Source organism: Hyperoodon ampullatus (genome assembly GCF_949752795.1).
Source record: "Hyperoodon ampullatus genome assembly, chromosome: 4".
NCBI lineage: Eukaryota > Metazoa > Chordata > Mammalia > Artiodactyla > Ziphiidae > Hyperoodon > Hyperoodon ampullatus.
The window spans coordinates 116,726,841-116,754,731 of NC_136917.1; the positions used below are offsets into that span (position 1 = coordinate 116,726,841).

Below are 27,891 nucleotides of genomic sequence, written 5' to 3' on the forward strand. Positions count from 1 at the left end.
TTGGTGATTTATGTTCCGAGTGCAGGGACTACCTCTGTAACTACAGTGTCTTTCTTTGAGGGCAAGGTCTGTGATTTATGCCTCTTTGCATCCTTAGCTCAAGCAATACATTTTCATTGACGATGACTTTTGGGGATTGTACTGGGTTGACTAGTGTCTCCTCAAAGTTCATGTCTTTGCATGTGTATTGTAATCAAGTTAAGATGAGGTCATACTGGACTTAAGTGACCCTAAATCCAATGTCTGGTGTCCTTAAAGAAGACAGAAATTTGGACACAGAGGAGACACAGGAAAAGAAGCTCATGTAATGACAGGGCAGAGATTGGAGTGATGCTGCTATAAGCCAAGGAATGCTAAGGATTGCCAGCAACCACCAGAAGCTAGGAAGAGGCAGAGAAGGATTCTTTCCTAGATCCTTCAGAGGGATCACAGCCTTGCCAATGCCTTGATTTCAGGCTTTTAGCCTCCAAATTGTGAAAGAATAAATTTCTGCTGTTTTAAGTCACCCAGTTTGTGGTAATTTGTTAGGCAGCCCTGGGAAACTAATACCCTGGGGATGCTAAGCACACTGTAGAGTGTAGCAGAGGCCTTAGTGGGCCACCATCCAGCCTAGAGGCATCCTTTCTGAAGACCTGGGATGCTGATCAGAGCAAGGTTTTAAGGGAAGAGAGTAACTAACTGAAGAAGACAGGGAATGAGCTGAATATGGTCTGAGTAGAAAAAAAATTTTACAAACTTTATGGTAAAGGTATTTTTTGTTTGTTTGTTTTTGGCGATATGTGGGCCTCTCACTGTTGTGGCCTCCCCCATTGCAGAGCACAGGCTCCGGACGCACAGGCCAAGCAGCCATGGCTCCCCGGGCCCAGCCGCTCCGCGGCACGTGGGATCCTCCTGGACTGGGGCACGAACCCATGTCCCCTGCATCGGCAGGCGGACTTCCAACCACTGCGCCACCAGGGAAGCCCAAGGTATTTTTTTAAGGTCCCATCATAGAAACAATTTGCTTTATGACAAAAAGGTTGATCTGGGAGTTGGAAACAGGGGAGCAAGTAAGTGAATGGACAACTACTTTATGATATGATATATTCAAATTTTTTAATTGACCAACTTGGGAGGAATTGTGTGTGTATGGATTTCATAGCACCCCTTGCTTAGGTAACTGGAATCTATGGTGTGAACCAGGCTGATGATGGCTGGTGGGTTATTTGGATTCCAGCCCTGGAAGCCTCCATTTCCTCAGCTGTTAATGGCATGGACACTGAGATAGACCACCCAGGGCTGAGTTCTGGCTCTGTCCCTTACAGGTACGTTATTACACCTCACTTACCTCTCTCTGGTCCTCCGTAAAAGCAGAATAGAAATGGCATTTCCCTCATAAAGTTGTGGGGATTGAAAGATGAATCTGCATAAACTGCTTAGAACAGTGCTCACGGTGGATAACAGAAGCCTTAATTGTTTTTATCATCATCATCATCATGAGGGAGACCAGAAGGGTGAATAATGTGACCTTTAATGACTCTTCCAGAAAGAGGAGGTCGCACTAGAGAGGAGATGAATGCAAAGCTGGTCATTTGCTTGAAAATAAGTCTGCAAGGTGGATATTAAAATACTTGCTTTCCGGAACACAAGGGATTTTTTTTAATGGCAGGGTGGTCTCAGAGTCTCTAGTACTGTGGTCAGACTCCAGATCCTGGGAGTAAAGGATATGGGGTCCCATGCAGCGCTCCCTCTTTGGGATTCCCTGGGTCTCAAGGCCTAACCCGTTTTACCTGGTCCTCTCTGGCAACGCATCTGGCATACAGCAGGCTCTCAGCCAACATGAGTTGACTGAGGACGGAAGGAAGAAACCGGCTGGGATTGACTTCCCTGGCGCATCCCCTGACTGTGAAGCGGGGCCCAGGAGCCTCTGGCCCCCAAGGACTTGGAGCGCCACGGGAGACGTCTGGAAGGTCGGGAATTACAAGCACAGCGTCGGGCATCCACTTCACAGAGTTAGTATAGTCCCAAGAGCCCGCTACCAAGGCTGAGGCGTAGATATTGCCCAGTTGGTTAAGTAGGCGTGTGCTTGCTTTCAAGCAATTATTTGGTGAGCAGAATTGGGACCGGATGCCGCGCCGGCACAGCCCGCCACCTTCACCCCCGCTTGAGGGTAAAGAGGAAGCTTTAGAATGTCTATTTGAAATGTAGGCACAGACTGAAACACAACTTCGTACTATTGGACATACAGCTCCCCCTTCCCACGCTGCTCCTAGATGATATTTCTCCAGGCTGCGTGGGACACTATCCTGGTCTTACCAATGAGAGCGAGGCGATTCCTGCAGGACCGGAGCCTCGCAGAGGGAAAAGCAAGGAGTCGCAGATGTGTTTGCTTTGTCACCGCCCCCTGAGCATCTCTGGGCAAGTCACTTAGCTCTCCAGACCTCGACTTTCTTGCCGTTTAATGTGGGGAGGGAACCGAACCTGGCTGACGCTCAGGGCAGCGGCAGAGAGCGGAGCGCGCCGCGCGCGCCTGGGAACTTTGTCTCGAGCGCGAAGCCTGGACCCCCGAGTGCAGGGGCGGGAGCTCCCTCTGCGGGAGCGCGGCGGAGGCGCTCCTCCTTCCCCTCCACGTCACGGGGGCCGCTCGGCGCTCTCCCGTCCCCGGCCGAGGGAGAGCAACTCTCTAGCAGGGCGAGCCGCCGAGGTGGCGGCGGAGGACCAGGAGGAGGAGGAGGCGGGAGCCAGTCGCCGCCGCCGCCGCCGCCGCCGCCGGACCGGGAGTCCGCAGCGCAGCCCGCGGTCCCGCCGCAGCGGCTCCTGCACCCGCGGGGACCCCGCGCTCGGGGCTCCCCCCGCTCCCTTTCGTAAGTCCACTTGGCCACGCAGTCCAGCGAGGAGCGCGCGGGGCCGGGGTGCGGGGCTCCTGGCCCAGCCGCGGACGGCCGGGACGCCCGGACCCCCTTCTCGCGACTTTCACTTTCCAGCGGGGGAAGACTTAGGCGCCGCGTCCCTCGCGAGGTGGGGGAGGGGGGAGGGAGGGAAGGACGGAGGGAGGCTGCCCGGGGCAGCCGCATTGGGTTAGAGGGCTGAGCCTTGGCCTGGCTGCACGCCCGCTTTGACTTTGGGGCCCCGCCGGCGGCCGGACGCTGGAAAGTTCTCCGAGGTCCGCGGGCTGCCGGGCGACCAGCGCGTGTCAGCGTGAGGGTGTTCTGGGAGACGGAGGCACGGCGCCCGCATCCCGGGCTCCCGGGGCAGGGCCGGCGGGGAGGCCGGGAGCAGCGGGGCGCGTCCGCACCAGGGTTTTCCCGGGACTCTCGCCGAGCGGTGAGAACGCGGCTCCCGGACGCGCCCTTTCCGGGGTCAGGGGTCCCGCTATCTCGGTCTCCTGGCCACTTGGAGCCGCCCAGGTGAGGGGCGCAGAGGGGCGGGCTCCGCGAGGAACGTGCCGAGCCGGAATCGCGACGCCTGCTTCTCTGCAGCCCTGCACCCGCGGGGCCGGGCCACGCTGCCTGTGGGCGGCGGAGGCGAGTGTGCGGGAGTCCGGCGCGTGGCGCGGGAACGGGCTGCTGGCGTGGCTTCTCCTTTAGGGCCAGGTGGGAGTGGGGTGTCTCTTAATAGTTTGGGGATTAGAAGCCGCGGAGCAGTCCCCCCGGCCGCGCCTTCCGCTGGGACGAGCTTCTGCGCTTTTTAAGGTCAAGTTTTCGTGCCGCAGAGCTGGCCCGGATCGTCCCCCTGTGAGGTGGCGGCACCTCCTCCATCGAGCTGGGAGCCTCCGAGGATCCGAGCCACGAGGTCTGGGCTCTCGAGTCAGTTTACCATCTTAACTTAGGCTAAAAGTGCTAGTGGGTGGGTATTGTTTTGTAAATTTCAGAACTAAGCTTTCCTGCCTGGGGGAGGTTTTCCCTGTTGTAGCCGGGAACCGTGTATTTCCCTCGCTGGGTAAGGGAGAGGTGGCCTTAGCCCTTAGGCACTTGTCTTTTCCTCTTCTCGTCCTTTAAACTGAAAAGCAGCAAACCAGAAGATTAAGGGAGTTGGGGATGATATTAAATAAAGTGTCCATGTGATTTGGCAGACAGGGGTCACCCCTTCTGATCTTCCAGAAGCATGCCCTTATTATTAAGCCACCTAGCCGTCTAAGACAATCTAGAACCTAGCTGTCCGTTTTGATAGCTTTTGTTGATGGTGTCTTGAGGAAGTAAAATCTTTCAAAGTAAGTCGGTTGTTGCAGAGAGCATTTCCTCTGCTGCACTTTCGAAGAATCAATTGTCTGTGAGAAATGACCGATTAAGATGCTATTGAATCATATCTTATATCTTACTTGTATTTGCAGAGAAACAATAGCCATAGAGTCAGGTTCTGTGGCACTGAGTGAAAGGAGAGTTTCCTTGGGGGAGGGGGGTTGGTGAGAAGTGTTCCTTTGAGAAGCAAATGTACTAAATACTGCAATGTCTGCCCAGAGGGGTATAGGAGTGAATGGCGGAGTTGGGCCATAAGTCAAGTCGGCACTTGATGGCATCACATTAAGTACCCTTGGGATAGGCAGGCAATAAATAGTTATCATCCTGACTTTGAATGAGCTCGGTCATGGGGGCGGTGGTGGAGACTGTACGTGGCAGTGCCCAGCATCTGCTCCCTTGAGAATGACTGACAGCAGAGCCACCACTGTTGGGAGTATGACTTGGTGACCTGGGCCTTTGTAGGTTTGAATGCAGGAAGAAAGCAATAAGACAGATTGTATGATGTGAGGTTGAAAAGTCAATCCGTCAATCAAAATTTAGTGAGCACTTACTGTGTGCCAGGCCCATACTAGGGTGCAGTGGGAGCACAGAGGTAGCTCACTGGTCTGGGGGGAGGCAGGAAGCCTTCTTGGGGAGATGTAAGGGGGACCCGAAAGATGAGTAGGAGCTGCATAAACTAAGCAGGAGGAGGTGAAAGGGCAAGTATTCTCACCCCAGGAAAGAGGGCACCCTAAGACCAGAGGAGGGCAGAGCAGGGAGAGTCCAAGGAAAGGAGAGGTCCAGTGTGAACTGAGGGGAGAATGACGCCAGATGAGGTCAGCAGGTGCCAGGGCTGGATGATGCCAAGCCTTGGGGCCATTTTGTGGGCTTGATTCTCAAGACAGTTTCACACCTGAAAGTATCCTGATGAGATTTAGATTCAAAACAAAACTCCAGGTGCTGTGTGGAGAATGGATTTGAGGAGCCCCTGAAGTAGACATGGCTAGTTTGGGTGGGGCGTATGAGGGGCCTGGAGGTCTATCTGAGGCAGTGGCAGTGAGGATGACACAAGTGGGTAGATTCAGGATAGACTCTGGAGTGACTTGACTAGTTTACTGTAAGGTATGAGAGTGCAGGGGGACTCCCTCTAAGTTTGGACTTCAGCACTTGGGTAGATGGATGCTGCCATTTACAAAGGAACGTGGAGGAGGTGCAGCTTGGGGGAGGAAAGACACATTTGCTTTTGTTGAGTCTGAGCTGCTTTTGAGGCTCCTGAGTGAAAATACTTAATAAGTGGCTGGAGAAAGCAGACCCTCCAAAGAAGCTGGGGGTCATCTGTATTGAGGTGTTATTTTAAGGCTGGGGTAAATGGGGGGGTGACCTGGAAAAGAGCCCCTATCTTTATGGGGAGAGGTGGGAGGAAAACCAGGGCAGCGGTGCTGAGTCTCAACCTAAACCGTAGTGGGAGTGAGCACCTTGCATGATGCCAGTGTGTGTGTGCTGGGGGGCTGAGGACTAACAGTGGCCACCGCACTTAACTCCCTGGAAGCAACTCCTCCAGTGAGAAGTGGGATGGAGGGATGGCTTTTTGAAGATGAGAGAGCCTCATGCATATTTATATGTGAATGGGATGGAGCAAGTTGGGAGGAGAGGTGGAACACGCAGGATATCTCAGGACCCCCCCGCCACTCTTGGAGCAGTAGGTAAAAAATGAGGATGATTGTGCTGCCATTCTGATATCAGACTCATGTAACATAAACCGTCACCATCTACCGAAACAATATTTTGAAGCCCATATGACGGTGAAATTTGAAGTTTTACTTTGTAGATCATGCAAGTTTAATGATTAGGAGAAACATAGATGGAAATCATGAAACAGAGCTGCAGTGTAGCTAAGAGTGGCCCCTGGAGTGTGACTGCCGAGGGCCCCTGGCTCTGGCCCTGCCACTCCCTAGCTTGTGACCTTGTGCAAGTTTCCTGACCTTTCTGCCTTGGTTTTCTAGTCTCTGAAATGGCACCACATCTAAGGGGTACACGTTCTATGGTACCTTCTTGTGGGCGGTTGTGAGGATTGCCTGTGTGCATGAGGTATGCACAAGGTAGGCATGTGTGCATCATGTATGCACAACATGTGTGTGCATCATCTATGTACAGTGTGTGCCTGTGTGCATTTTACCTGGCACATAATGAGTGCTCAGTAAGCCTTAGTGCTGGTGGGTTTATTATGATGATGTCATTTCCATCATTTCTAGATGCAGAATCTGAGACTCAGAATTTTGAAAACCTGTACAAGGCCTTAGAGCCGAAGAGTGGCAAAGTTAAAGCCAGGATCCCATTTGCCTGACTCACAGACAGGGTCGCCTCCCACTTAGCATGTCAACAAGTGTCAGGTGCTGGATGCTACATGAAATTAACTGTAGTAAAAGGATCCAGTCACTGCTTGTCAGAGTACAAGAAGCGAAACAGATATCTCAATGTCAAGGCTTACAGAGTTTTCCCAAGCAGTTTAGAGATGTATGTTTTATATTAATTTGCATTGCTTTGCATGTCATTTTATATGCATTTCCATATGCTGGTAATTTTCCTAGTGGGATCTAAAGGCTGAAACTTCACGTATATAAGATCAAATTAAATTAATCAGGAATTAAATGCAGCTGCTTCAAAATCTAATGGGCCCCTGGGCACAGTGTGCTCAGGTGGGCTTTGGGGGAAAGGATTGGGTCGATATTTACTATTTTAGAAGATGTGGGAAACCAGATACCATTTGATAAAAGCAGGTCACATCTTAATATGTAATGAAGCTTGATTTGCTGAACACAATAGAAAAATACAGGAAAAGTGGAAGAAGACCAGAGGGAAACTACCTATTATATAAAATGCCAGAAACGGAAGCAGAAGCAGAAGTCTGCTTTATGAAGCTGAACTAATAAGAAACACTAAGGGTCAGAAGGTAAAGGTGGAACTTCTGCTAAACAATATGAAATTTTAAAAGGAGCATAATCTTAAATACAAATGTGTGGTGTTTTAGAACCAATAAATTCTCCCTAATTTGGACTTACTGGGAAATAAGCCATTGTATCTTAGTAAAATCTTAGAAATATATATATATTACAAAACAAAAACAATGATTTTGTTACTTAGAACAGTGATTCTCAAAGTGTGGTCCCTGGACCAGCTGCACGTCACCTGGGAACTTGTTAGAAATGCAAATTCTGCGACCATCAGACCTGCTGAAACAGAACCTCTAGGGATGGGGCCCAGCAGCCCACGATTTAATATTTGGAGCCAGCTTTCATTCCTGTTGAGTTTTCACTTCTTTTGTCTTAAACTTCCATTTCCCTCCTGTGGTCACTCGCTTCTCACTGTGCTGCTTACCTGCTGTGAGACAGTATCCTAGTAGAGGGTTGTACCCAGACACAGACCCATCCGGTTCTCTGTCCCGGAGTCTACACTGATGGAAGATGCCCTCTAAGATCCCTTTAGGCTCTCACGTTCTGCAGCTCTCTGGTTCTCACGCTGTCCAGGACCACACTGGTTTGGTTTCTGGTTTGGTTTTTCTGCCTTTTAAAAATCTTTTGGGGCTTCCCTGGTGGCGCAGTGGTTGAGAGTCCGCCTGCCGATGCAGGGGACACAGGTTCGTGCCCCGGTCCGGGAAGATCCCACATGCCACGGAGCGGCTGGGCCCGTGAGCCATGGCCGCTGAGCCTGTGCGTCCAGAGCCTGCGCTCCGCAACGGGAGAGGCCACAACAGTGAGAGGCCCGCATACCACACACACACACAAAAAAATCTTTTGGCAGTCTCATACCAAATGAACCAGGACTCCTCCAGAGCAGGGTCAGCCAGAACACTGGACTGTTCTCTCCAGATGCTCCTGTTACATCACATTTCTCCATATGGTATGACGCAGTTAATTTCTTGGACCTCAGTGTTAGCCTTTGTATTTATCTCTTAAATTTCGTCTTACTAGATCCAAGTCTGTCCAGATCTATTTGAGTCCCATTTCTGTCCTTTTTCACGTAAACCTTTGAGTCCTCTGCCAATTTGCTGATGTCCTGGCCTGAGGAATTAATAACAATATGAGCTTCTTTGTTAGAGGCCTTCGTCACAGTTAATGAGGCTTAAAAACTTGGCATCTTTTGCAGACCTTGTGGGGCTAAAATCAGAAGAATAATTATCAGTCCCATCGTTGTTTGCATTTAAATTACTGCTGTTCTGATGTGCCCCCCGCACGGTTTCCCCGTGTGGCGCCATGTTCTCTAACTCCATCCTGTGCCCCTCACAGAACAATGTCCGTAGCATGTCGACAGGAGCAGTTGGACTGTGACGATTGCTTCTCTCTGTTATGTTTATACCATCAGCTTGGGGTTTTTTTCGTAGGTGACACAAAGGTAAGTTTCAGCTTATTTATGGTCAGATTAAGGTGAAATTCAGAAATTTCCAAATAATAGGAAGCAAAAATTGTGCCAGGCTCTAGAACTCAAGAATTTTGTGCTCAAGTCCATATTTCACCAAGAGATTCGGGTTATTTAATTTTTTTTTTTTTTTTTTTGTGGTACGCGGGCCTCTCACTGTTGTGGCCTCTCCCGCTGCGGAGCACAGGCTCCAGACGCGCAGGCTCAGCAGCCATGGCTCACGGGCCCAGCCGCTCCGCAGCATGTGGGATCTTCCCGGACCGGGGCACGAACCTGTGTCCCCTGCATCGGCAGGCGGACTCTCAACCACTGCGCCACCAGGGAAGCCCTTAATGTTTTTTTTTAATGTAAAATGGTACTCATACATGATTCTTAAAGGAGTACACTTAGATAATATAATCACACCAAAAAAAGTTTAAAAAGTCAAAAAGCAAAACAATTTTATGGCAAGAATGCTTTTGAGCCATGATTGCTAGGGCATGAAAAAGTGCCTGGAATCCTGCACTTTTCCATCATTCATGATCCTTATCCAATCCTACCCAAGCCCTGTCCTTCCTCCCTCGGCCTGGTTTGAAAGACCAGGGTTAAACCAAACTGCAAAAAATCCCAGTAAAATCCAAGCTGGGCTTCCCTGATGGCGCAGTGGTTGAGAGTCCGCCTGCCGATGCAGGGGACACGGGTTCGTGCCCTGGTCCAGGAGGATCCCACGTGCCGCGGAGCGGCTGGGCCCGTGAGCCATGGCCGCTGAGCCTGCGCATCCGGAGCCTGTGCTCCGCAACGGGAGAGGCCGCAACAGTGAGAGGCCCAAGTACCGCAAAAAAATGTATATATATATAAAAAAAATCCAAGCCTACTTTTCTCCTCCAGCATGCTACCAAACCGCTTTTGATGTGACATTCTCCCTTACCATGGCAAGCAAAAAAAAAAAGTGCCGGGTGATAAGGGCACTTATTTTTGTAATTTATAAAATTTGTAATTTCTAGTAAATCTCCATGAACACCCTGTACTTCTGGCTCTTTGATTGCTTTTCCTTCTCCCCCACCCCCTCTGTTTTTCTAATCTAGTTCAGGGGAGAATAGATGAGGTTGCCCCTTTGAAGGAGGGCTTCCTGGCTATGCTCAGGCTCAGACAGTCGGCCTGTCTGCTCTTGGATAGGTTGGACTTGTTTCCAAAGGCTCTGCAAACCTTGGTATTTTTCCTGGTCATCTACCAGACGGCAGCAGAGGGCGAGCATGTGCCCCCAGGATCAGGAAGAACAAGGCCTAGCATAGCTCCTGTGCTTGCCAAGGTTCCTTTTCTCTTCCTTCTTCTCTGCATCACTGTAGCGTAGCTGGACTATTTGCACTGTGGCGGCCTTTCCCCACCTGCCCACATTCTGCCTGGGGGCAACAAGGGGGGCTCTCTCTGCCAGCCATCATCTTTTCCGGGTTCTCCCTTACTTCAGCCCTTATAGCCACCACCCTGTGCTACTCTCAGGCAGGCGGAGACAGAAAGATGTTGTATCAGATGGGTCGGGAGAGAGAAGCGGAGTGACACACAAGGTAGGCACAACTTAAGTTGCAAAGGCTAGATCGTGGGACAGTACTACTGGGGGAAATGGAGATTGTGGAGCTGGAGGAACGGACGTGGAACCAGAGGAAAGATGCTCAGGAAGGAGGAACATGAAAGGAACACGACGGCAAGAGAATCCCTAAAGAATAGAAACGTTTCTAAACGCTAGCTAGTGACTTACCGTTTTGGGGAGATTATCTCTAGATACTAAAATTCAAATGTAACAGAATAACTGGGATTTCTCAGATTGCGTTGTCAGGTCTCCTAAGACCTCACTATTTCTTTCCCTCTGTATTCATTCCCCCAGGCAGCAGTTTCTAGGTGTATCTCTCCAGAATCTAACACAGTGCCTGCCTGGCATGTGGTAGACACACAGCTAATGTTTCCTGGATGGGCGGCCAACTGAATGGGGACGTAAATAGGATATATAAAAATAAAGGCATATATAAGATCTGTACACAGAAGAAGTGAAAGCAGGGACATGAACATTTGTCCACCCTTGGCCATCGCAGCAGCACTCACAGTAGCCAAGATATAGAAGCAATGTAAGTATCCATCCACAGACAAATGGAGAAACAAAATATGATAATACATACAAGGGAGTATTACGCCACCTTAAAAGAAAGGAAATTTTGACACATGCTGTAACATGGATGAAACTTAAAGACATGATGTTAAGTGAAATAAACCAGCCAGGAAATGACAAATATCGCATGATTCCTCTAATGCGAGGTTCCTAGAGGAGTCGAGTTCATAGGAAGATAAAGTAGAATGGTGGTTGCCAGGGGCCATGGAGAGGGGAGTGTTTAGTGTTTAATGGACACAGGGTTTCATTTGGGGAGGATGCACAAGTTCCGCGGATGGATGGTGGTGATGGTTGCACAACAGTGTGAATGCGCTTAACGCCACTGAACTGTGCACTTAAAGATGGTTAAAATTTTAACCATGGATCCATCCATGTCCATCTACCTCTCCATCCATCCAACCACCCATCTTTCCATCTATCCAACCACTCACCCACCCATGATCTCTCTAACATTTACGGAACGGCTTTTCTAGGATAGGCTAAGGAACAGAGACTTTTTAACACTACTGATTTTGTTTAAATGGTTAAAAGGGTAAATTTCATATTATGTATATTTTACCACCATAAAATAATGGAATATTTTTATGATCATCAACTAATTCCTAAATATGGAACAACAAAAGAAAAGTTATTTTTATAACAAAGAAGTGAACGGGGTAATGCTTTGAAAGTATAGATTATAGAGAGAAGACAGCGATGACACTAGACTTCAAAAGATGTTTAAAACCATGCTACTAAAAATGTGTCGCCTGAATCCTCATATAAGGCAGAGACTTTCAAAGGCTTTTAGTCCTGCCCACTCCCTGTTGCCCCTATGATTCTCTCTTTAAAAGAAAACAACTTTATTTTGGAAAATTTTCAAACCTATGGAAAAGTTGTAAGAATATTACAGTGAGCACCTGTCTGATTCCCTCCTGACCATGAGAATGTGGAAGGTTTTCATGTGGCCTCTGCATCATCCTGCCCGATGGAGACCCCCTGCTGCTGCCTCTGGAGGTGGTCTCTGGGTGCAGGAGTGGGGCTGGCACGTGGCGGACAAAGCACAGTCCACGTTTGCAGAGTAGCCCCTGGTCTATGTTATCTGGTGCTCCTCCCTGGCTGTTGCCTGTTTAAATGCTCTTGACCTCTTACCATCAATGCACCCCAAGTGCCCGTTGGCTCTTCCTGCCAAAATATACCCAGAGTATGAGCTGAGTTAGTCGTCACCGCATCCATGTGAGTGAGTGCCCCTGGCCCTCTTTCACAGATGAGGAGGCAGAGCGCTAACTAGATTAGGGACAGCTTGTTAGTGAAGTCAGAACTTAACTCAGAACCTTGGCTTTAAATTCCAAACCATTATGCTGTATACAAAGGTAAAACAGGAAGGTGAGATGGAGGGAGCCGAGGGTGTGGCAGGAAGGAGAGGAGGGAAGAACTACGCCACACAGTTCACCCTACATGGTGGTGATATCTTTCTCTTGATGTATAACAAGTTTGTAACCAAACAAGTTCTCAAGAAGGCAGCCAGCCTGCAAGGTGACCTTCAGAGATTATATGGGGCTCCTGGCCAAAACCAAGAGGAGGTGTGCCGTAAGCTGAGTGGTGCTTACCTGAGGCCTGGTGAGCAAGCTGCTCTGTTCATGCCAATATCAGAGTTAAATTGGTAACTCTTGGAGTTTGCTTTTCTTCAGAGGTTTATCCAAAGCCACCATCTGCCTCAAAATCCAGACAGATGAGAATTTCAGCATCATGTGAGACACATTTGCACTTGACAATATACAGGATTATACTATTGTTCAAGTAGACACTTTAACCTGGTTTAAGCTTTATTTTGTGTGCGTGTGTGTGTGTGTGTGTGTGTGTGTGAGAGAGAGAGAGAGAGAAGCATTGCCATCTTCATATTGTCATCTTTCAAAGTGCATGTCTGCAAAACTGCTTACACATATAAAGGCTTCTTCTCATGTAATAAGAATGCAGAGTGGGCATTTGCTGCCGGTGGTTCAGTGCTTTGAGGATTTTGGGGCTGAGGTTGCTAATATTCTCCTGGTCCGTTCTTCATGGTCCCAAGGTGGCTGCTACAATGCGAGCCATCATGTTGGAGTTCCAGGTAGAAAAGTGGATGAAGGGGGAAAAAATGGCATACTTTCCACCGTGAATCAGTGTTTTTTTTTTTTTTTTTGCGGTACACAGGCCTCTCACTATTGTGGCCTCTCCCGTTGCGGAGCACAGGCTCCGGATGCGCAGGCTCAGCAGCCATGGCTCACGGGCCTAGCCGCTCCGCGGCATGTGGGATCCTCCCGGACCGGGGCACGAACCTGTGTCCCCTGCATCGGCAGGTGGACTCTCAACCACTGCGCCACCAGGGAAGCCCGAATCAGGTTCTTTTGAAGAACTTTCCCAGATACCCGACATTGTATTTCATTGACTGCTCCTCTACAATGGAGGCTGGGGAGAAAGTCTTTTAGAGGGGTATGTTACTGCCACCAGCAATATAGAGATTCTCTTAGTAAAGAAGATAGGGAGGATGGATGTTGGGAGGCATTTGCCATCTCTACTAGAGCCATACATACAATCCTTACCTACTAGATCTGTTTCTGAATTTCATCCCACTGAACTCTGTCTATTCTGGCCACACTGTTTCCATGATTGTAACATAATACATTTGGAGATCTGAAGAGTCTTTTACTTTTGTATTCTGTACAGTTGGCATATAAATTTGCTGAGATGTTTAGTTTTAGGGGTTTTTTGTTTTTTGTTTTTTGCAGTACGCAGGCCTCTCACTGTTGCGGCCTCTCCCGTTGCGGAGCACAGGCTCCGGACGCGCAGGCTCAGTGGCCATGGCTCACGGGCCCAGCCGCTCCGCGGCATGTGGGATCTTCCCAGACCAGGGCATGAACCCACGTCGCCTGCATTGGCAGGTGGACTCTCAACCACTGCGCCACCAGGGAAGCCCGATATGTTTAGTTTTTAACTAATCTTTTTAATTTTTTATTATATCAGCCGAAAATAAAACCTACATGTTGAGACCTGTTATCTTCATTAAAACCATTACTAGAGGGACTTACTTCCCTGGTGGCACAGTGGTTGAGAATCCGCCTGCCAATGCAGGGGACACAGGTTCGTGCCCTGGGCCGGGAAGATCCCACATGCCTCCGAGCAACTAAGCCCATGTGCCACAACTACTGAGCCTGCACTCTAGAGCCCATGAGCCACAACTTCTGAGCCCGTGTGCTGCAACTACTGAAGCACGTACACCTAGAGCCCGTGCTCCAAAGCCCGCACACGGCAACGAAGAGTAGCCCCCGCTCGCTGCAACTAGGGAAAGCCCATGCGCAGCAACGAAGACCCAACACAGCCAAAAATAAAATAAATAAATTAATTTATTTATTTCAAAAGAAAAAACTGGTGGCGCAGTGGTTGAGCGTCTGCCTGCCGATGCAGGGGACACGGGTTCGTGCCCCGGTCCGGGAAGATCCCACATGCCGCGGAGCGGCTGGGTCCGTGAGCCATGGCCGCTGAGCCTGCGCGTCCGGAGCCTGTGCTCCGCAACGGGAGAGGCCACAACAGTGAGAGGCCCGCGTACCGCCCCCCCCCAAAAAAAGGAAAAACCAATACTAGAGAATATAACAAAAAAGAAACAGATTCACAGATATAAAGAACAGACTATGGGTTACCAGTGGAGAGAGGGAAGGGGGAGAAGCAAGATATGGGTAGAGGATTCAGAGGTACAAACTACCATGTATAAAATAAATACGTTAACATGGATATATGGTATAATACAGAGAATATGGCCAATATTTTGTAATAACTGTAAATGGAGTATAACCTTTAGAAATTGTGAATCACTATGTTGTACACCTGGAACTTATGTTGGAAATCAACAATGCCGCAATAAAAATACAAATAATAATAAAAACCATTACTAGAATGTCTCCTTGTAGGAGATGCCAGCTGGTTTTACATGAAACCTCTGCTTTTGAAATTCCTATTTTGGCAGAACCTTTAACTTAAGTTCCTGGGTCTTAACTTTATTGTATCTCTGTGCACACAAGCTCTTGGGACAATACCTCCATTTTATTATTATTATTTTTATTATTTTTTTTTTTTTGCGGTACACGGGCCTCTCACTGTTGTGGCCTCTCCCGTTGCGGAGCACAGGTTCCGGACGCGCAGGCTCAGCGGCCATGGCCCACGGGCCCAGCCACTCCGCGGCATGTGGGATCTTCCCGGACCGGGGCACGAACCCGTGTCCCCTGCATCGGCAGGCGGACTCTCAACCAATGAGCCACCAGGGAAGCCCAATACCTCCATTTTAAACCAAGCAATACAGATCGTGACTCAATGATAACATCATGACAGGGATGCCCGTCTAGAATTCTTTAGTGGAAGGGCAGAAGCATATTGAAATCTCCGGCTCAGCTCCCCACCACAGTGGCAGAGCACAGAAGGTAAACAAAGGAGCCTTTCTGATGATTTAAAACTGAGTGTATCTGATCCATTCATGGAGAGTGTGGCCTGGCTTTAAGCCATTTTTTCTGTTTGTACCCTTGATTCACCTCTGTGGGTCCCTGTGCTCCCTCTGATGTAGTTACAGCATTGGAAATTCTACTTTAAATGCAGGTGTGGAAATAAGTTACCGTGTCTCTTCAGTTGCTGCATAACCTTTGAGGAATTAATTTCGGCAGTGTAAAATAGAGAGTTAGCCATATAATACCAAAGAAGTGCTTCCAGAAATTTCTGGGGTGGGGTGAGATGGGGTGGAAATCATATCATGTAGACCTTGGGCAGAGAAAGTTCTTTTTTCTTTATAGTGCACTAAACATGTGATTGTTTGTTTTTTTAAAGGAGTTAAATGTTTTTCAGTGCAGTTTTTCCTCTTTATAGAAAAAGAAGCCAAAATAAAGCCACATTTTTAAGTTAGAACATAAAACATAAACTATATATTGGTTCTGTATTGGGCTAGCTAAGTGTGGAAGGCAGAGAAGAGAACTGGAGAAAGGAATGTAACCTCTCTGTTTATAAAGCTTGGAAGATAAAGATTGAATACATCACGAGCACCTTTTTTGTAACCTTTTATATCTACAAAGAAGGAAACATTTGATTTAAGCCATCAGAGCTGAAATTTGAGGGCATAGGTATTTTTGAACCAACTCCAGCCCCCCACCAGCATTTTTGTTTTTGTTTTTATGGAAAAACAATGTTTTGCAACATAATGAGGGTCATAAATTGTTACAAAATAAGAAACTTGTCCTTCAGTAGGATCATTTCTGGTCCTTTTGACTTCCTACTAAAGACTTCTTAGCCATATAGTTTGCCCAGCATGATACACAATCAGCTTTTTTTTTTTTTTTTTTTTTTTGCGGTACGCGGGCCTCCCACCGCTGCGGCCTCTCCCACCGCGGAGCACAGGCTCCGGACGCTCAGGCCCAGCGGCCACGGCTCACGGGCCCAGCCTCTCCGCGCACAATCAGCTTTTGAGGTTTGCCCTGTGGACCAGTTGCAACAAAGCCCAGAATCGTTGGCTGTCTCCTAATTGGTGTGAGTATAAACCGCTGGCTGAATTGGGCACTTGTTTTCTCTACTGCTGCAAGCCCAGCTTTGCAATGACCTTGAGGGACCACCGTGGGTAAATACATCCTAATGTGGGTTGCTCGTTTTCCACATGACCTTAAATGACCCTATAAATCTCCCCCAAACCGGAGAGGCTCCAGCCAAGTGACTATTTGTTAGAAGTATAATCTAAAGAGGTGGTTGATAGACTGATATTACTGTCCAGGATTTTTATTCAGACCTCTGTTCTCAAATCTTGCAAGTTAGGTAGACCTTCGTTTAAGGAAAGCGGTGACCATAGTCTTTGTACTTGTAAACAGAAGCCTGCTGCCTGTAGAGGAAGCTATCAGTTGTGACGTGGTCCACAGGGACCTCAACCAGAGCCCCTTTGGAAGAGGGGCATCTTATTTCCCTGAGTGAGACAGTTTAAACTGGACATATGATCTGAGAAACTGAGCCGTTGGAGGCCCTGTTTGAGGGTATGTTTTGTGTACTCGCATTGCTGCAGATTCCTCAGGACCACTTTCTTACGTGGTCCCTGGGGATGGCTTTGCCTGACAGGGATGCTAGAACAAGTCATCGCAGTTTTGTACTTTCTAGAGAATTGCCCCTGAAGAGAATGAACTCAGGGGAAAAGTTTACAGCTTCTGCAATGCATAAAGTTACAGAAACAGTTTAGCTGGTTGTAAATGCACAGAACTAGTTCCATTTGCTCTTCTTGGATGTCTTTTAAAGGAATTCTTTGGCTCTCGATCTTTCAAAAAGTATTGAGCAGACTGGGGAAAAAATTCTAAAGTTTAACTAGAGTAACCATCTTCCTACCTTTCAAAATCGAAGATAGGTGTATGTACATCTTCGGGAGCAATATACTTCAGGCATTAACAAAAAAGAATGCTGTCAGGAAGTGAAAAACATAATAATTAGAATGTCAGAATGAAGAGAATAATGAATGTACTATTTTAGAAATACAATGAACGCACTATTTAGAAAACTGGGAAAAAGTCGATATGTTGGTTTCAAAAAATCATTCATCTTGTAAAGGTCCTAGTACCTGACTTCTGCATATACCACAGTTTTCCTTCCATAGCTATTTCACATGCATTGTATCATAAGACTTTCATAACAGCATTGTGGGATAGCAAAAACATTATCCCCTTCAACATTTGGGAAATAAAGACTTACCCAAAATTAAATGACTTGCCAGGGACACTTGAGGCATTTTTGGTGGCGGAGCCCACATAGAACTTGGGTCTTCTGATTTTGTTCTGCTGAGCAACCACCCTGTGCCAGGTAGGTATGTACATGGGGCGGGGGGTAGAGCGTAAATGAGGCCTGTCCCAGAGATCGAAATAAACAAGTAGACAAAGTAACTGCTGCTGTGATGAGTGCTGAGAAGAAAACAAAGAGTGTGACAGTGAGGAAAGAGATTTGAGAAGGGTGACCAAAGACAATCAGAGGAAAGGCTATTTCTCCTATGACTTGAGGGATATGGAAGGGCCAGTCAGGCCAGGATTCAGGGAAAAATTATCTCAACATAGGAAGAGCAAGTGCAAAGGTCCTGAGGCAGGAAAGAGACTGTGGTGTTCTAGGGACTTGTAGAAAGGCTGGTATTGCTTAGAGCTTAATGAGCAAGAAAAAAGCAGAATAACATGAAGTTGGAGAGAATTCAGTGCAAACTGTGGAAGCAGACCCTCACCCTCTCACCTCAAGCCCCTGGGCTCCGACACTACTTGGACTGTTATTGCGTTTGAAGGAGAAAGTTGGGGGAATCCAAAATAAGAGAATACGATAAACTACTTTATTTATGATGCTGGGTATTTTAGTTTTTTTGTTTTTAAAGAAAAAAAGCACATTTTTTTTTCTCAGCCATGTATGAAGTGTTAGTGTTACTGTCAACCTCCTGAGAAACTAGCCAATAAACATTGTGCAGAACCTCCACGCAAGGATGTCAAAAAAAAAAAAAAAAGATGAAGTTGGAGAGGAAGGCAGGGGCAGGAACAGCCTGGGCCCCTGTCTGTGGAAAGGATTTCTGATTTTACTGCAAGTGCAGTGAAACCCAAGTGAAGGTGGTCTAAGTGTAAGGAGTGGGGTAGGGAGGGGGAGTGATGTGATTGGTGGGTTTAGAGGATCCTTTTGGCTACAGTACAGAGAGTGGGTTAGAGCAGCGGTCCCCAACCGTTTTGGCACCAGGGACTGGTTTCGTGGAAGACAGTTTTTCCGTGGACCAGGGTGGCAGGGTGGGGGAAGGCTCAGGCAGTAATGCGAGTGATGGGGAGCGGCAGATGAAGCTTCACTCGCTGTCCCGCCGCCCACCTCCTGCTGTGCAGCCCGTGGACCGGGGGTTGGGGACCCCTGGGTTAGAGGGGAAGCAAGGGAGGCTAGTGAGGAAGTTAGTTCATATACAGGCAAGAGTCGATGCTGGCTTGGGTTAGAGTGGAAAGGGATGGGTGGATTCCCCTACATCCCCTACATTTTGGATGCAGAACCAACAGGGTTTTTCTACTGCCAAGAGATTGGAATGGCAACCTCGCATTATGGTTAATAGCGTAGGCTCTGAAATCGGGCCACAGTTGAAAATCCTGGCTCCTCCACATACTAGCTACTTATCCTCTGTGACTCAGTTTCCTAATCTGAAAAATGGAGACAATGATAGTGTCTCCCTCACAGGTTTATTGAATGGAATTCATAAGATAATGTAAATGGTACTAGCATTCAGCATAGACCATCAGAGAGCAACAGGTCTGTGTCCTCTGACTCTGGCAGCATGAAGATTTTTGTTGACTTTGGCCAGAACAGCCTCAGCTGAGGGGGCCGTGGAGCCAAGTTGGACTGAGTACCACCTGAGGGGGCCTGGGTACGGGGAGTAGAGGTCCCCCTCTCTCCACTCCCTTAAGGGGAAGCAGCTGGATATACAAACATGTATGTAACGGGGGAACGTGTTCCCGGCATCCCAAGAGTGAAACAGGGTCTAATGATGGGTAGGTCTCTGCTTCCTCATTTAGAGAAGGAGGAATTTGGACTCAATCACCATTGAAGTTCTTGTCAGCTTTAGGATTTTCCTTCTAAGCTTCTTCAAGAATTATGGGATAATTAATTCAGCTTTGGTGGGGAAGGCCCAGAAAAGTCAATTCTATTATTTCAATTGTCTTTTTCCTATAGAAAATTATGTTGACCTCAGAAATCGTTTACTTTCTAACAGTTCACAGACCCAGTTTAGAGGAGGACTCATTCACAGTATATTGTGAAATGAAAGAAACAGCTAAGGCAGTGCCTAAGGAGTGAGCCTTCTTGTTAAAAAGCAAGCTGGGGGTGGGGGAGATAAATTGGGAGACTGGGATTGACATATACACACTACTATATAAAATAGATAACTAATAAGAACTTACTGTATAGCACAGGGAACTCTACTCAATACTCTATGGGAATAGAATCTAAAAAAGTGGATATATGTATATGTATAACTGATTCATTTTGCCATATACCTGAAACTAACACAATATTGTAAATCAGCTATATTCCAATAAAAATTAATTTAAAAAAGAAACGTAAAAAACTTTTTTTAATTAAAAAAATTTTTTGTTTTTACCAAATTAAAAAAAAGGAAGGCAAAACAGGCATGTTTATTTAAAACAGTTTGGATGGACGTACTGCCACAGAATGCTATGGCCAGGTGGCAGATTACTGGTGAGCTCTGTTTTCTTTTTTAGACTATTTTGACTTCCTGATTTAAGAAAATAAAGAAGAAAGTTTACTTTTACAAACAGAGAATGGAAAACCTTTTTTTTTCCTTTTTGAGACTATAACCTCTTATTATTTGAGGACGTTTGTCCTCAATTTATATTGTATGGTATTAATGACCCAGTGACACCAGTCTTACTGTTTAGCTGCACACAGTCTGATAATTACTTGCCTTTTGCAATCTTCCCTCTAGAACAATGAAGATGTAAGGTCATCAGAGCAAGAAACTTGCCTTTCTGCTCCTTTGCTAACTTCAGGTGCTATGGGGGCATTGAGGAAATGCATCTCAGCTGAGTCATTCTCCCACTAATGGTCTTACTCCAAAACTTTCCTTGGGTTTGGTGATGAGCATGTCACCAAGGGGAGAATCAATGGCTTTATTGAAATCAAAGAGGTGCAGTATGAGGACCTTGGCTTTTTCAACTAGATCAGGATTTTTTTTTTTGAGTGAGCTCATCTTTATATTAGTGTTCTTAAGTGATTCCTCTTTGTAAGACTTTAGAAAGAAACAAAATTCTGACATTTCCAAATCAATAAACTCTTCAAAGCCTATTTTTTACACTGACATATAATGATACAAACTTTAAGAATTTACAGGTGGCCCATAGAGGAAATATTCACCACGTAGAGAGAGATTGCACCCAGGCAGTTCTCTAAAACAATTAGTAATTCTCAGAGAGCCCAATCTGTGTCACTGGTCACAACAAGAACCAGTGAATCAGTGAATAGTCAGTGACAGGATACAAGCGTAACTGATGGCAGAATTTCTTAGGAGGAGCTCGCTTTCTTTTCCTTTAGTGGATTCCACTGGCCGGGAGGTTGACTGATCTCTTCACTGGCATGTGGATTGGCGCCAGCCTCTGATTGCAGGAGCAGAAGTGTTCATCAGCCAGCATTCCTCCAGGCTGATTCTCTGTCTAAATAAGCCCTTAAACTGGGTGGAAGTTCTGAGGACTTCAAACGTGGTTTGATGTTCACTTCTGTTCCAACTTTAGGACAGCTAGATAAGACACAGTAATGAGAAATTTTAATCAAGGACTAAAACTGTTGTGGCAAATAAGGAGTATTTTTAGATTTATATTCCAAGAGACAGCATTGCCTAGAGGGTTCATCCCTGGAGAAAGACTCTGGGTTCAAGTTCCAACTCAAGCACTTTCTAGTTCTGTATAACCTTGGGCAGTTTCTTTATCTCCACGTGCCTCAGTTTCCTGTCTTGTAAAAGAGGAAGAGAGGTAGTACCTAACCTCATTGGTCTGTGGAGGGAACTGAGTTATTACACACGGAGTACCTATAACAATGCCCCGAGTAACAACTCTTTATTGAGTGATTCTACATGAAGCATAATGATATTACTAAATTAATAACGAGCATGACATGGACGCATTCAAGCATTGGTTCTAAAGTATTGAAGTCACACCTGCATTAACCAGGCAGTCAAGATCTGGACTGTGCCAAAGCACTTTGCATGCATTACCTCACTTAACTTCAAAGGCCCTTTGAGGTGGTTACTATTATTAATGTCTTTTTACTGATGGGGACACAGAGATGTGGAGAGGTTGAGGGGCTCGTCCAGGGTCCAGCGCAGGGGCCTCCCGCAAGCTGAAGCCGGGCTGTGCCGCCAGGACCACGTGTGGCTGCCTCTTCTCCAGCTCAGCCCAGAGCAAGGTCTTATGAGCTCCCAGCCGCTTGATTCTTCCTTCTGCACTTTCCACCTCCTCCTTTGGTCAGAAAAGTGAAGGTCATTTCCTTCACATTGCCTAAAATTGTTCAGTGGATTCTTTTCTTAAAAACACACAAAACAAAACAAACACCAGCACGCCCTGTGTACTACACTGGAAAACCCCCAAGATTTGGAGTCAGGCAAGCTGGGTGCCGGGAAAGAAAAGACCTGTAATGTGCCCTGAGGACCTCTGCGGACAACTCCTTCCACCCAGGCTCCAGAGCCGTCACAGCCCCAGCGGGGACACTTCTAATCCCCAATTTGAGACCAGAAAACCAGGCTTAGTTTGATCGGTCTTAAAGCCACTGCTTCTCCAGGGATCCATGTCCGGGTCTGGGGCATCCTGAAGCCCTTGCTCTACTTTCTCTTCTCCTCCCGGTGCCCCCCCAACACACACACACATACACACCTGTGTGAGCGCCTGGGAAGACGTGCAGGTGTGCAGGGAGGGGGCGGAAAGGCAGAGGCCACCTCATCTGCAACATGCACGGTGGGCCCCGCAGTCTTGGTGCCTAAGCTAAACCACATGCACAACCCTTCCTCCAGTTCGCTGGTGATTTACCATTCGCCCTCTTGCCCTGGGTTAGGAGTCACGTACTTCAGTGACAGCCCTGGGTTTTAAATTGCTGACGAATTGCTGAGGAACGAAAGTTCATTGAAAAGCTGCTAATGGCTGTGGCCATTTAGCCCTGAATGCAATTATAGCCACTTAGCTGGGGTGTACCTTGGTGTGCCTGCTGTTTCCTTTAAGACTGTAAACAATGCCTGGGAGGGTAGAGGAAAAGAAGATGGTTTGGGGAGAATGCTGCATTCCACATCCCTGCTGGGGTTTTATTGACTTATCCAAATAGACCTCATTTGATGTAGTGATCCACCCTTGCTGCCATTTCCTTCTCCATTCTGCATCATCACCAGGCACTCGCGCCCATGTGGTGATAACTCCCTAAACAGGTCAGCTTCCTCGTCTGCTTGGGTGGGTGGGAGGGAAATACCCCTTCTGCCAGGCATGGGGAATTATTTGTAATGTAAGACTACCTCGTGGCAGCAAAACACCTGCTTGCTCTCTGCCCATGAGCTTTTAAGGGGGAAAGAGTGGGTGGGGTGTTTGTAGAAGGTGACCTCGCTGCCCTGGTTTCGTCTTTAGAAAAGACTTGGCTGCATAATTGCCAGTCCTAGCCCAGCCAGCTCCAGTCACACCTGGGTCACGCCTCTGGAAATCATTCCCAGCCCTCCACCCCTGGCCCCTGGTAGAACAGTACCCCAAGTAACAACTTTTTTTTTTTTTAAGATTTTTTTTTGATGTGGACCTTTTTAAAAGTCTTTATTGAATTTGTTACAATATTGCTTCTGTTTTATGCTTTGGCTTTTTGGCCATGAGGAATGTGGGGTCTTAGCTCCCCGACCAGGGATCCTAGGGATTGAACCCGCACCCCCTGCATTGGAAGGCGAAGTCTTAACCACTGGACCACCAGGGGAGTTCCAACAACTCTTTATTGAGTGACTCTGCATTAATAATAATGATATTATTAAATTAACAAACAGCATTACATGGAAGCATGCAGACATTCATTCTACAACATTGTATGTATGTCAACATCGTCTGTGCTGGGAGGGGCTGTGGGTATCATGCATAGGTTGTGTCCTGAGAAAAGCTAAGGTTGAGAACTGTGATCTCTAACCTGCACCCGCGCTTCCCTGCCGTTCCTGAGGAGACTTGGAGCACACACTTCCCGACTCCAGCTAGTGCGTCGTCCACAGTCTGAGTTGAGCCAGGAGGCCATGGCTGCCTGCCCAGAGAGGGAGGGTCGCAGGGCACCCAGGAAGGAGAGGCGGCAGGCACGCTGTGAGGAGTCCTGGGGGAGCTAGCTCTGGGCCCTGTGTCTGAGCTTCGCCAGCCAGGGACAAGAATTAATTCTCAAGGAAGAAGAGGAGGGAATCGGGACAGCCCAGAGGCCCTGCTTTCTGACTTTCTTCCCACGCCAGACATTTTTAAGCAGGAGAGCTCGTCTGTCTCCGGGACGGCCTTTTAACATCAGGGGAAGCAAGCAGCCCTCCCTATTCTGCCCTGTCCTAAGTCCAAGTAAAGCCCCTTCACCTACTCACCAGGCCAGAATTGCCTTTGACCGAAAGCATTCCTTTCCCCAAGTTAGAAGGAACAAGGGGTGGAGGTGCAAGCCTTTTGGTGAGAATGAGCTTTTATCAAATCCTGAAAGGGGCTTTTGACCTTTTCCCAGTCTGGGGAGATGTCATCAGGTTATCCCCAGGCACTGAAGCCTTTGCCCTTTTATGTAAGTGTGATGCTGGTCAGCAAAGATGTTGTCTGGACCTGGTAATGGAGAAGGAGACGAAGGGATGAATTTGAGGCGTATCTGTGAGATGATTCTGTGGGTGTACAGGAAATGGAAGAGTCGGGTGGCTCTCGAGTTTCGAGCTTGGGTCATTGAGTGGATAAACTGAGACAGAAAACACAGGAGAGGTGAAGGTGTCCTGTTCGGTTATGGACTCACTGATGTTGAGTGCCCGTGGGCTATCTAGTGGAGATGTCTATCAAGCAATTGGATGTTCACGTCAGAAGCTTGGGCAAGACCTAGGTGCTGAAGATAAAGGTGTTGGCGATGTATATACATGGAAATCCCAAAAGCAAGGAAGAGTGTTCGTGAGAAGAGCAGTTAGCTAAGAATAGGACCCCGGAGAAACCCACAGAGGAGAGACTGAGGTGTGGTGGGGAGGACCCAGATTCTACAGAACAGTTCAGCGTTGATAAATAAGGTATGGTTCTTTAAAGGAGGGTAATTCAAGTGAGGGTGAATGAGAGTATGGTATTCCTAGGAGAGCTTTTTCAATCAATCTGTATAAAAGAAAACTACAAAAGTAAATCAGGTTCAAATGCCTTGCTACCTCTTCTAAGGAAATTGGGTGCAGTGATTATGTCCTCGGTTAAGATTTATTGAGATGTGTAAGGAAATTGTATGTGGGCTCCTCAGACCTCCCCAGGGCTCAGTAATTGAACCTCCTGGAAGCAGGCCTAGGAGCTTGCTCAGCCCTCCTGTCCTCGAGCCTCTGGGTAATACTCCTAGGATTTCCCCATTTCCCGCTGCTCCCCAAATAAGCCCATGTAATGCCCTTCTGTTGGGTAGCCCATTTTTATCTGTTAAAGTAATATAGTCATTTTCAACATTCTAATAGTCCAAAAGGCTATTCAGTGATAAGTAAACCCCCCTCCTCCCCAGGCTCCAGATCCTTAGTCCTTCTGGAAGTATTGGCCTGTGGGCCAGATCCAGCCAGCTGCCTGTTTTTGTAAATAAAGTTTTACTGGAGCCCAGCCACACCCAGTCATTTACACACAGTCTATGGCTGCTTTCCCACTACAGCGGCAGAGGTGAGTAGTTGTGACAGAGAAAGAAAAAGTTTGGCAACGTGTGCTCTTTGTGTCTAGGCTTCTGGGTGTATATAGTCTTTTTTGGACACATATGTGAGCTCACTCTACACTGTTCCTTATTTCTGTTTCACAGTCTACAGTGGGGACTGTCCCACAGGGATATGTGCAGATTCTTCTCAGGCTTTTTCACACAGTGTGGGTGTAATTAATCAATGCCCCATAGGGCATTTTAGTGCTTTTCAGTCTTTAGCCTTAACTTCAGGGAAGCTTCTCATTACATACCTTCTTTGCACACACATGAGCTCTTCTGGATGGGTTCGTAAAACTGACAGATTCTGCCAAACAGGCCCCTGGCCCCTGCCTTTTCTCAGTGCGTCCGGTTCTTTTCATTTTAAAGGCTAAATTTCTAATCCCTGTGAGGAAATGGGGCCTAACAAAATAAATAAGTGAAATGTGCAAGTTTACCAAATTTGTATAATCTATATAAAATTTTAGTGTCTAACATTTACTATAGCTCCTTTGGGGGTCTGCCCACTGCTCTTATTTCTGAAGGTGGGTGTCTTAGTCCGCGCAGGCAGCTATGATAAAATACCACAGACTGGGAGGCTTATCAACAACAGAAATGAATTTCTCACAGTTCTAGCGGCTGGGAAATCCAAGGTCAAGGCTTCAGCAGATTCCGTGCCTGATGAAAGCTTTGCTTCCTGGTTCATAGACAACAAGCTTCCCACCGTGTCCTCACATGGTGGAAGGGGCAAGGGAGCTTCCTGGGGTCTCTTTTATAAGGGCATCAATCCTATTTATGTGGACTCCACCCTCATGACCTAAAAATTTCCCCAAAAGCCCCACCTCCTAATACGATCACATTGGCAATTAAGTTTCAACTTAAAATTTGGGGCGGGGTGGGGGGATGCAAACATTCAGTTTATAGCAGTGATTTACTGGGCTTTCCCCATTTGACATCAGATGTAGATCTAATCAGGATCTGAAGGTAGCATCAAGATGGATATTCCTTTTAGCCTCAGGTGGGTCATTTGCATTTCTAATGACCTCTTGACAACATCCAATTCTCTAGGCCTCTGCCCAAACCAGAGCAATCCCTCCCCAAATATGCTAAGCACAAATACAATTAAGATATTTAGTACCTATATTTTAGGAGTTAACATTATTTTTCATTCTATTTAGTAACCAACATCTCTCAAAATTAGGTATAGTTAACACAGACTACGACAAAATACAACTGTTGTACATATTTCCGTGTTTCTGGATTCTTTTAAGGACAAGAATCTTGTTTTAATCATCTTTGGGCCCAGCATTCTGCCTGGTGTGTGGTAGGCACCCAGTGGATGTTGGTTGAACTGAACTAATTTTCTCTTCATATTTCAACTGAATTATTCCTTTGTTCTCTTACAGAATGAAGACATTCAAATGTTGTTTTAAATACCACCTAAAGCAGAAAGTTTTCATCCTGTTTCTAACCCTATGGCTGTTCTCCTTGTTGAAGCTTCTAAATGTGAAACGCCTCCTCTTCCCTGAAAGAGGCATTTACTTGGTTGAGTACTTCCTAAGTACCTCGCCTTTTGTAAAGAACAGATATACCCATGTTAAGAATGAAATCGGGTATGAGATTAACTGTTCAGGTGTCTATGAACAGGAGCCTTTGGAAATTGGCAAGAGTCTGGAAATAAGAAGAAGAACCATCATCGACTTGGATGATGATGATGTCGTGGCAATGACCAGTGATTGTGGCATTTATCAGGCCCTACGAAGCTACCATGAAAAGCTTGTTTCAAGGGAGGAGAAAAGCTTCCCAATAGCCTATTCTTTGGTTGTTCATAAAGATGCAATTATGGTTGAAAGGCTAATCCATGCTATATACAACCAGCACAATATTTACTGCATCCATTATGACCGTAAATCATCTGATACCTTCAAAGTTGCCATGAACAATTTAGCTAAGTGCTTCTCCAATATTTTCATTGCTTCCAAATTAGAGATTGTGCAATATGCACACATTTCCAGACTCCAGGCTGATTTAAATTGCTTGTCAGACCTTCTCAAGTCTTCAGTTCAGTGGAAATATGTTATCAACCTGTGTGGGCAGGATTTTCCTTTGAAATCAAACTTTGAATTAGTGTCAGAGTTGAAGAAACTCAACGGATCAAATATGTTAGAGACAGTGAAACCCCCTAACACTAAGATGGAAAGATTCACTTATCACCATGAACTCAGACAGGTGCCTTATGAATATGTGAAACTACCAGTGAGGACAAACATCTCCAAGGAAGCCCCCCCTCATAACATCGAGATATTTGTTGGCAGTGCTTATTTTGTTTTAAGTCGAGCATTTGTTAAGTATGTTCTCAACAACTCCCTCGTTAAAGACTTTTTTGCCTGGTCTAAAGATGCATACTCGCCTGATGAGCACTTTTGGGCTACCTTAATTCGGGTACCAGGAATCCCCGGGGAGATTTCTAGGACAGCCCAGGATGTGTCTGACCTACAGAGTAAGACCCGCCTAGTCAAATGGAATTATCTAGAAGGCCTTTTCTATCCCAGTTGTACTGGCTCTCACCTCCGAAGTGTGTGTATCTATGGAGCAGCAGAACTAAGGTGGCTTATGAAAGATGGACATTGGTTTGCTAATAAATTTGATTCTAAGGTGGACCCTGTCTTGATTAAATGCTTGGCAGAAAAGCTTGAAGAACAGCAGAGAGAGTGGATCACTTTATCTTCAGAAAAGTTATTTATGGCTAAAACAGCCACAACCACATTATGA

The 27,891-nt window shown here is 46.9% G+C and overlaps 1 protein-coding gene across 1 annotated transcript; it reads left to right on the forward strand.

Annotated features, from left to right (window-relative positions):
* Positions 1-2,267: 2,267 nt before the first annotated feature.
* Positions 2,268-27,891, forward strand: GCNT4 (glucosaminyl (N-acetyl) transferase 4; the record flags this gene model as incomplete). The annotated part of the gene is made up of 2 exons (XM_079703153.1): positions 2,268-2,359; positions 26,526-27,891. The coding sequence occupies exons 1-2, from the start codon at positions 2,298-2,300 to the stop codon at positions 27,889-27,891; spliced, it is 1,428 nt and encodes a 475-aa protein (XP_079559279.1). The 5' UTR covers positions 2,268-2,297.